The sequence below is a fragment of the Babylonia areolata genome, chromosome 7, assembly GCF_041734735.1.
Source record: "Babylonia areolata isolate BAREFJ2019XMU chromosome 7, ASM4173473v1, whole genome shotgun sequence".
In the NCBI taxonomy this organism is placed as follows: Eukaryota; Metazoa; Mollusca; class Gastropoda; order Neogastropoda; family Buccinidae; genus Babylonia; species Babylonia areolata.
The window spans coordinates 34272613-34283376 of NC_134882.1; the positions used below are offsets into that span (position 1 = coordinate 34272613).

The window sequence follows — 10764 nt, forward strand, 5'->3', positions numbered from 1 at the left end:
TATTCCACTGTTGACGCGGCAATACCAGTAACAGTGATAATAATAATAATAATAATGTGTGTGTGTGTGTGTGTGTGTGTGACATTTCTCAATGATTTTAGGACTGCCCACCAATGTGTACATTTTTGTGCAGAAAAAGAGAATTCAACTGGTGGATCTCTCCTCAGATTATGGAACAAACCTTTTAAACTGCATCAGTATGATTAACACATTTCATTCAGTGGTGGCACACTGTATGATAATTCACACCGAAATGAGCTCGGGGGAAAATAGTGGACAGTTTTATACCACTAAAATCTTCCACGCAAATTGTATTGAGCGTTGACATTTAGAACCACCTCTCTGCCTCCCTCCCCTCCCATTTCTGTCATACCTTCTCCATGTACATTTGTCAGTGGTACACGTGCACATACACACACAAACACACATGCAGTCCAGTGCAGAAGGTATGATTAAAAATTTAATGGCGTTCCCCTAAATGAGAGCAATGGCCTTTCCGTATTTCTCTATCTCTGAACTAACACTGTTCTGCTTCTCGGTGATCACAGGGCATACATGCACACCTTGAACTGTCAAAGTGATAATTATATCAAACTCTTGTTTGTATTCAACCTGTTGGCAGTTCTGATCATTTCAGATTTTCAATCATATGAACTGATTATGTGCAAGGGTTAGAGTATAGTACATCCCGGGCAATGGAGTATAACTGACGACTGTATGTGTTGAGATAAATTGGAGGGAGGGAGAGAGGGTGGTAGGGGTGGCGGTAGCTCGAAGTACAAATCAGGATTGGTGTGTGATGTTGTAATGGGTCAGAAAGCTTCCTGCAAATTATGAGCCGAGTTCTTTGCCTGCCTACTTGCCCCACCCCCTCCCCTCGCCCCTCTCTTGCTCTCTCTCTCTCTCCCCACCCACCATCTCTCTCATTTCTCCTATAGCTCTCATGTCAATCTTGGTTTGTTTGCGTCAGTCTGTGTGTGTGTGTGTGTGTGAGAGAGAGAGAGAGAGAGAGAGAGAGAGAGAGAGAGAGAGATTCCAGATGGTTTATTCATGTATAGACCTAGGCCCCTTATGAAGGGGTATGTGAACAATATTCTTTTATATATATAGACAAACATCACATTGCAATACCTGTTAATGTCCCAATATTCAATTAAACAAACATATAAGTAAAGTAGTGCTACGGTTCAGTATGTAGAACAATAAAATACTGTCATGAAGTTACAATTTCTCTGAATTTGAAAGCTTTATATAAAAATAGAGAAATTTTTCGAACAGTTTCAGGAGATGTTGATGACATTAGTAAGTTAAAAAAAAGCTTTATATAAAAATAGAGAAAATTTTTGAACAGTTTCAGATGTTGATGACATTAGTAAATTCAATTTAAACAATGTAGGTTGCCTATAATATTTAGGTGGAATGAATTCTTCTCAAATGTTCTTAAGAGATGGACAACAAAGAACAAAATGTATCTCATTGTCTTGTGAGTCTTTACATAATGGACAAATCAAATTACTATCATTACATGTTCTGAATCTGTAATGATGGACCGCTAATTCCGAAACACCTAATCTAAATCTAGTCGTTATATATGGTATCTCATTGTCTTGTGAGACTTTACATAATGGACAAAACAAACTACTATCATTACATGTTCTGTATCTGTAATGATGAACAGCTAATTCCGAAATACCTAATCTAAATCTAGTCATATATTTTTAATGTCTATCCATATTTAACACCAAGGAGGAAGGTTTCAGATCAGACATGTTGCAAAAATTCTTATAAAAACCAAACCATTCACTATTCTGTATGTGATCAGACCATTTCTGCCATCTACAATCTATCAATTGTTGGCGAAAAACAGAGATAAACGCCTGAATGCTGCCAACACCTTGGTTTAACCAAACAAAACGAAAACCATACTCAAATGACAAATCTTAGTTACCCAATTCACTCTGCCTCTAAACCATATAACATATTATAAGCTTTGCATGGTATTATGCTATCTTCCATTTGTAATAATCTGAGCCAGTAACGAATACACCTGATCAAGCAGAAAACATTATCAGTCACAAATATATAAATACATCTGTATTTAACTGTTTTTGGATCTTTGTGAGAGGGACTATCGAGCTGGGGTAGTATCGAGCTGGGAATATCGACACGGGGGAGTATTGACACGGGGGAGTATCGACACGGGAGAGTATCAACATGGGGGATTATCAGGCTGACCCCAACGTCAATTTCACCCATTGCTCAGTATCATTTTATATGTTTTGTGTTTGGACCTGCCTTTATATGACTATATATATTTATCTTTATTTTCCCCAAGATTTTGACACTAGACCCAGTTAGGTCATCAAATTCATCAATTTTTAATCTGAATTTTGCTTTCCTTGGCACTTGTAAATGCATGCAATTATTCTTCTTCCCTATCAGTTTTGGAATCGAAGCTAGTATTTTGGATGAGGTCTTGTGTAGCAAGCACCTGACAACATATGTGGCACTTCCCAGCTTAATGACCTGGGTTGATCCACTGATCCTGGGAAGTAAAATATAAGCAAGCATGAAGGGAGGAGATAAAGGAGAGAAAAAAGGGAAAGAGTCTGTATGTCCAGGAATTATCTGCACCTATTTTCAACTGATGTCTTCTTTTCACGCCATCTCTCAAAACATATGCATGTGAATGTACAGTGACAGGATGTTATGTCAGGACACAGAATGTTTATGAGCAGGCAACCAAGCTTTAGCCAGACCCCTGCGATAGCATGTCATTTCTGTGTCTATGAAAAAAAGAAGTGTAAAAGAATTCAGGGATACTGACATTGCTTTGTGAAGTAGTGAGATATGTCAGTGTCTTGAGAATGTTCAGTGATGGACTGACATTATTCTCCATGTTTGTGTAGGTGTTTTAAGGTGGGGAGCTCATGTCAGGGTATTGAAAATGTTCAGTGATGGACTGACATTGTTCGCATGTTTGTGTATGTATGTTATGGGGTTCTCATGTTTGTGTATATGTGTTAATGTGGGGAGCATGTGTCAGGGTACTGGAAATGTTCAGCGATGGGCAGCCAAGCTTTCACAAGGCCTCAGTGATCTGAATTTTTCCTGTGTACTAGAGGTGAAAACATACTAGTTGTCCAGCATGGAGAACTTTAGGACTTTCTGTGGTTGTGGTATGCCTTGGTATACATCTGTATGATGTAGATGTCTACATTTTTTTTTCAGCACAAGAATTATTTGCTTCAAGCTCAATAACACCCTGAATAATGACATTTGGTACGCCCAATCTAATGAAATGAAAGCCCTGGGCGTTTACAATGAAAAATACAACCACAACCCCACGCCCAAAAGATGCAGAAACACACACACACATGTGCGCAAGCACATTTTGGTCATTCAAGGCATATGAACATGTGTTTGTTTAAAAATAGTAAAAATAATAGAAGTAAAAAATTAACTTGACTAAAACATAAAAGCGAAGACAAGGAGTTATTTACTGATTTGAATAGCTGGAAATAAATGAGTTTTCAAAGAGGTTTTATAAGAAGGGCAAGAAACAGCATGACGGACAGGAAATGGGAGTGAGTTCCACGCGGAGGAAGCTTGGGAAGAGAAAGTGCGTTTTCCATTTCATCTGGTTTTGTAGGAGGGAATTTTCAAGAGACAGTCATCACCTGATGCCTGGAGCTGGCGAGATGGAGAGTAGTAATGCAGAAGCTGAGAAAAGTAAGGAGACATGCCAATCATAAATTTATAATCCAAACTGCTCCCACCCACAAAAAGTCATTTAACCAGAACCAGTCCATTCAACATTATGAAAAGATGAACTGATGCATCCAACACAATGCTGGCTGGCAGCCTGTTCAATGTCAAAATCTCAGAGAAATCATTTGAGGTTTTCAGAGTCTGACAATGTGTGTGCATGTGTATTTTGGGGGAGAGGGGGGCTGATGAGGGGTGGATGGGCAGTGTGTTGGTGTGGGAGCTAGTATTTTGTTGAATGAGGTCTTGTGCAGCAAGCACATGACAGAAGATGTGCGACTTGGTAGATCTGTTGTCACTGGAAAGCAAAATACAAGCTAGCTGGGAGGGAAGAGATAATGGAGATAAAAAAATGGTACAGCTTTCCAAGGATCTGCTGACTGAATTACGAACTAGACAATTTTGTTGAAAAAACACAAGTGCATCACTGAATGGATCAGTATCAGTATCTAAAGGAAGCTTCAATGCTGCACCACATCTGCTAAGCAGATGCTTGACCAGCAGCATAACCCAACACACTTAGTCAGGCCTTGAGAAAAAAAAAAAGAAAACAAAAAGGGGATCACTCAGCTGTATGGTCTCAGTCTTCACACTTGAGCCATAGCACATTCAATACCAAGCAGCTGAGAAGGTGCAAAATTCCCAGAATATTTCATTTACTGAGATGGATCAAATCCACAGCCTCCAAACTGCAAGTCTACGATGGTATTCACAAATGTATGGATCCTTGTTTCTATAATGTGAAAGTATATGTCGGAAGAAGAATGTTCCAAAGAAGTTCATGTATGTGTGGATGTGCTGAGCTATCTGTAAAGCAGTATTCTTTTTTTTTTTTTTTTTTTGTACATGTGTTCAGGACACACATTAGGATCGGGCATCTGTGTGACAAGGTATCATTGTATATTATGTGTGTGCATGTGCTGACATTTAATGAACATGAAATAAGATTTTTTGCTGGTCAAATTTTCTGTATAACATCACACATGTCACATCCTTGTCTGCAAATATGACAGCCAAGACCATGCAAGAAAGAACAAACATTTTGAAGTAATTTTAATGTTACTAACAGAGGAAATCAATTCAGATATGAACACACACACAACAAACAGATGTATCATGCATGCATGTATACAATTTGTTTGAAAATATCAAAGTTCAAATCGGGCTACGATGAAATGAAAAAGGAAATCCAGAGATCTAGGGGGAAAACCTAGTCAAACATACAATTCATACACACACACAAAAATCACAAGTACCACTCACTCACACATATACCACATGCGCAGGCAGCAACACAATAAACACAGCGAGTTTCATCTCAACAAAGGAAAAAACCACACAAAACGCCCCCCACCCCGACTGTGACAACCTCTGAGGACAACGCCATGTCAAGTGAAAGATCCAACCTCAATGTCCATACCTGTAAAATAACAGCAAATATATTGTAACATTTTATTTGTGTGTGTGTGTGTGTGTGTGTGTGTGTGTGTGTGTGTGTGTGTGTCTGTGTGTGTTGATGTGCATCCACATTATGCAAGCTTTCATCCATTGTGCATACTTATTTCAATACATATTCTGCAGACATTTCCATATCACTTTCATTTGCTTTTAAAATATTGATAAAAGAAATGCTCCACCAAACAATGAAGAACAATAATGGTGATGATATGGATACTTACACATTTGCTCCAATTCTTGTAACATGATTACAAAACTTTATACCTGACAAACCCATACTCCCTTCAACACTTTTTGCGTTCTTTGAAACTACATTATATCTATAATTCAGATAAAATATAATGAACATGGATTGTAATGCAAGACCTACTTTTGGAACTCCCATTCGCGGTTATCCAGTGGGCACACTTGACGCGTTTTCAGCCAGCGGGTGATGCAATGGAAATGAAAGGCATGCTGCAATAACATATAGTCATATACTGTTTGTTACCTCATATTTTATAATCATATTTGCATGGAAGATGTTCCCTTCTTTCTTTTCTTCTCAGTTAAATACTGATAGTTCTATATGTAATATCTGTATATAGTATATTAGCTCTGGTAGTGATTTTACAATGGTAATCAGCCTTTCTTTGCCATTACTTTTTAAGACGTTAAGAAAAAAAAAACCCCATACAAGTAGCTCAGGTTTGTAGTGACTTACATTAACATGGCAATTATCCTTTTTTTGTATCTACTTGGCAAATTTTTTTAAAAGGGTTCATGACTAAGTCATAAACTATAAAGAATCATTTTCATGATCAACTTTTGATAACAAATAAAGAAATGACAACCAACAACACTGTTTCATACAACTTACAAGAGAGCATTTTACATGATCATTCCTGGTAAAAAAGAGAAACACCTGAATCTCTGTCAAACAGGGAGAAAGACAGGCAGTTACAAAACAAGTACCCAAAGTAAACATATACATTTATGTGTAATGATATATTTTGCAGTTCTTACATTGCACACTCCCCAAGCGACTGTGCACTCCTCACTAGTAGCTGATGCCTGGTTTGCTTGGCATTCAATACCTGAAACAACATTCACAAAACATCTAAGGTTTGTTGGGGTTTTTTTTTGTCTTCATACGTATCATCGTATTGTTTAACAATGCAGATTTTTCGACCCAAAATGATTGAAATCAATAAATTCCCCATCCTCCTACACATCAAACTATAAAAAAGAAAGAAAGAAAAGAGATAAAGACCCCAAAGGAGAATGAATCCGCTTAAGAGTGACCACAGACTTTTATTTGAACGGGGTTCGTGTTCTGGTCCTAACAAATCATTGCAGAAGAACTGACATATAATTCTTATTTAATGTATATCATTTAAGTTAACTAAATGGTAATGGTACTTAAGTTCTACCCCTTTTTTTCTTTAAAAAAAAAAAAATCTCAGCTAAGTTTTTAATATGCCAAATGATATCAATGTTCTCCCTGTTTCTGTCTTTCAAGAAAGTGACATATGCATTTCATAATGTATACTAAATATATCATAATATGCAAAAAGGTGTGTGTGTGTGTGTGTGTGTGTGTGTGTGTGTATGTGCATACTCACATTAATGTGTGTGCGTATTGTGTGCTATGAGTGTATTTGAAATCCAACTGTTTCTACTCCCAGAATAAACAAAATGTGACTTACATAGATCCATGATGTGATTTCTGCAGATGGCACAGTTATCAACCACGATATCTGATGAAAAGAAAAAGAAATGTGATACAAACTCAGAAAAACTGATAATTATCATAATTAATAAATTACATAACGTGACCATTTACAAATTTCACAGTTATACAAATGCAATACTTAAAATATTTGTTTAGTGTTCAGTGAACAGGAGCTCTACCAACACGAATGTTTGAAGCTCTTAGATTTCATTAACCTGATTCAATAAGGCTTGATCCCGATTACTACTAATCATATTTTCTTTTGCCATCATGGTAAATTTTCAAAATATGTCTCTACACTTTCAAACATGTCAACAATCAACATGCACAAAAGAGAAGATAAAATATCAAATGCATATTATAAAAAAAAAGAAAAAGAATCTTCTTCTTCGTCCACTAGACAACCAACATCAGTATGTTGATGAAAACTGTCGTGTTGTGGGGGGTTGCTGTTGGGCGCAATTCAGCTGGGCTACCAAGGGATGTGCTATCAACTGATACTAGTGATAGGGGAGATGGGGCACAGTCCACTGGTATGTTTGCATCTCCAGCTAGGCCAATGCAGCTACTGTAGCAGTCCCCAGGAATACACCAAACGGCACAACCCTAGCCTTCTATGACACTACTTACCAGTGGTTTAAAAAAAAAAAAAAGTGGAGATGGGTGGACTTGCTGGCAGGTGTGTGTGTTGGGGGTGGGGGGTGACAAAACAGAAGTGTTGGTGGGTGGAGGGGTGATGGGGGTGGTTAGTCTACTCTGTTGTGTCACAGGCAGGAGGCAAGTCTGAACTTGAAACAGGCCAGCGACTCGGCTGTGATAACCTCCTGGGGCAGTGTGCTCCATTCCAAGATGGTGCAGGGGAAAAAAAAAAATCTGTCTGTTCTGCTTCCTGCAGGCAGGGGTGTTGTAGCTGCAAGTGTTTTTTTTGGAGCTCAGCCTGCTGTCTGATGGTCTTGGTAGGTAGACTGAGTTGATGGAGATGAGACCATTGTGGAACTTGTAGAACATCTGCAAGCGAGAGTTTTTCGTCTGACTTGTAGAGGGTACCAGCTGAGGGAGCTAAGGATGGAGCTGACACAGGACGTCTGTCGATGTTGGTTTGCGACCCATCTTGCTGCTCAGTGCTGGACCTTTTCGATGACCTAGATGTCACTGGCTATACAGGGATCCCACACAGATGCAGCATACTCAAGGATATGTCAAACAAGGGTTTTGTACGCAGTTTCCTTTGCCTTCTTGTTTCCTATCTTCAGGTTGCGCCAAAGAAAGCCAAAGGTCTTGTTGGCTTTGTTGGTTGTGGAACTGATGTGGGATCTCCAGCATATGTCATCTTGGATGTTCACACCAAGACATTTTGTGGTGTTGATGTTTTCCAGCGGATGGCCATGGAGTTTGTAGTTTGGTACTATCTTTTTCCTCTTTCTACTGACACTCAAGGTGGAGCACTTTAGCGAGTGGAATTGCATGGCCCACTGTTTCTCCCAGATAATAAGGGAAACTAGGTCCTCTTGGAGTGTGTACTGGTCAGCTTCCTTCTTGATTATCTTGTTGCACATGGAGTCATTTGCAAATTATCTGGCCTTAGATTTGATGGACTTTGGAAGGTCACTGATGTAGAGAAGGAAGAGACAAGGGCTGAGGACCGAGCCCTGGGGAACACCTGAGTTGACTGGAATATATTCTGAGGTAGCTCCCTCCACCACAATTGCTTGCTGTCTGTCCTCAAGAAAATTTTTGATCCAGGTGTTGAGCTGACCTCTAATTCAATAGCGCTGACCTTGCCAAAGGCCTTGGTGAAGTTGAGGACAATTGTATCAACTTGGTTTCCTTTTTCCAGCTCAAATGTGGTTTTGTCAATGTAACTGAGCAGCTGTGTTTCACAAGATCGTCCTCTTCGGAAGCCGTGCTGATCTGGGCAGAGGATACCATTGCTCTCCAGGTGCATCATGATATGGCTGGTGATAATGTGCTCCATCATTTTGCGGGCTACGCATGTGAGGGAGACTGGTCATAGTTTTCTGCCTTGTATTGTTCTCCCTTCTTGAAGACAGGTGTGATGTAAGCCTGCTTCCAGTCGTGTGGCAGTGTTCTGGTGTTGTAGGTTCTGCGGAAGAGCAGAGTGAAGGCTGGGGCAATCTCCTCAGCAACTGTCTTAAGGAGCCTGGTTGTGATGCCATTAGGTCTACAGGCTTTCTTGGGGTTCAGTCTGAGAAGCAGCTTTCTTATTCCTTCCTCTGTAATGTTGATATCGCTGCATGTGGGGTAGAAGGATAGGTCAGGTGGTAAGGGACATCGCTGGCTGAAGTCATCGGCTGTGGTTTCTTCCTTGCAGCTGAAGACAGACTGGAACTGTTTGTTCAGGACCTGAGCTTGTTCCTTTGGGTCAGTGATAAGCCTTCCTGCATCTTTGAGAGCAGAAACGCCAGAGCCTTCTGTCCTTCTTGCTTTAATAAAGCTCCAGAACTTCTTTTTCAGTGTGGTTTGGCCTGGGGTGTCTGTGATGAGGTCTTCTATATATCTCCAGTACAGATGATGCAGGCGTTCCTGGACAAGCCACTTGAGTCTTAAATCGCTTACTCTTCATCACCAGACTTCTTCCACCAACTTGATCGCCACACTAACAATTCATAGACGGTTTTGTTTACTGTTTGTAAATTTGTGTAGGACATGTTCAGTGAAGGCATTTTTCAGACCCTGACATAGCTCTGTCCAGATCTCTTCTGTGTATCAGCCACATCATTAATGCCACTCACATGAAAGAATACTGTTAGGAAATATAAAGGCTTTGAGGAGGGAGGAAAGATGAACATCTCTTATTGAAATGACAAACTGGACATAAATTTTTTCTTTTCAGAAGAGACTTGTGTCGGTCAGAGAACAATACACACACTTATCTAAATCCATAATCTGCTACTAATGTAATATCTTCCAAAAGCGATATATTTTTATATTTATTTTAAAAGCATACCTCTCCCATTCTCTCACTCCATCCCTTCAAGTGCAGAAATACCTACTGTGCAAGACTGTGTTTTATGTATTGAAAATTTTACATTTACTGTTTGTAGTTATCAAAAGTTAGAACTGTGCAACCTAAACATTTCATTTTGTAAACAGTCAAAATCAAAATGTTCAGTGTCACTCCAGGTGCTCAATACTATCATACTCACCCCACGCCCACAGTGCCACAGCATTCCACTGAAACAAAGGAAGTAATGAAATGAATGGTTTGATTAAATAATATCTGGATCAATAAAACAAAAGCATTCATCCCATTTTCTCATATTTATTCAGTTACATCTCGCTTTTTGTGAAATACTGGAAAGCAAAGTTATCAACAACAACAACAACAAAAAAAAAAAAAAAAAAAAAAAAAAGTGGCTGGTCAACTGCTGCACTTTTGGCTTCAGACGGTATACTCATTTCTTATTCATACGTTTAAACAGCACCTGGCAATAGTGTAACTGCTTCACAAAATGACTAATCGAACATGTAACTAAGAGTAAGAATGTTCAGCTTAGAAACTTCTACTCTTGACACAATGACTGTGACAGTGACTGTGTAAATCATACTGTAACCATTATGTCCATACTTTTTTCACTTCAAATCTTTTCTTTCCTTTGTCTTGAAGAGCGCTTGTCCCCTCTCCAAAGTCCTCATTTGAGCCGGTTTCCATTGCAGCTGCCATCGTAATTTTCTTTCCGTCTCACCCCAAACTGTTAGAGTTGTCGTACGTTCGTCTATGCGTTTAGTTTCGAATGAAATTTCAAACGTCGATGAAAACACTATGGATCAATGCTTTCATTTTAAAGTCTTAAAGCGAACAT

General features: G+C 39.2%; 1 protein-coding gene across 1 annotated transcript; it reads right to left on the bottom strand.

Moving 5' to 3' along the window:
* Positions 1 to 4804: 4804 nt before the first annotated feature.
* On the bottom strand, positions 4805 to 10667 carry LOC143284239 (E3 ubiquitin-protein ligase RBX1-like). The gene is made up of 6 exons (XM_076590912.1): positions 10530 to 10667; positions 10108 to 10135; positions 6915 to 6965; positions 6232 to 6302; positions 5597 to 5682; positions 4805 to 5188 (listed from the first exon to the last, which is right to left on the bottom strand). Exons 1-6 carry the CDS (start codon positions 10623 to 10625, stop codon positions 5176 to 5178), a joined length of 345 nt encoding a protein of 114 aa, XP_076447027.1. The 5' UTR covers positions 10626 to 10667; the 3' UTR covers positions 4805 to 5175.
* Positions 10668 to 10764: the final 97 nt, after the last annotated feature.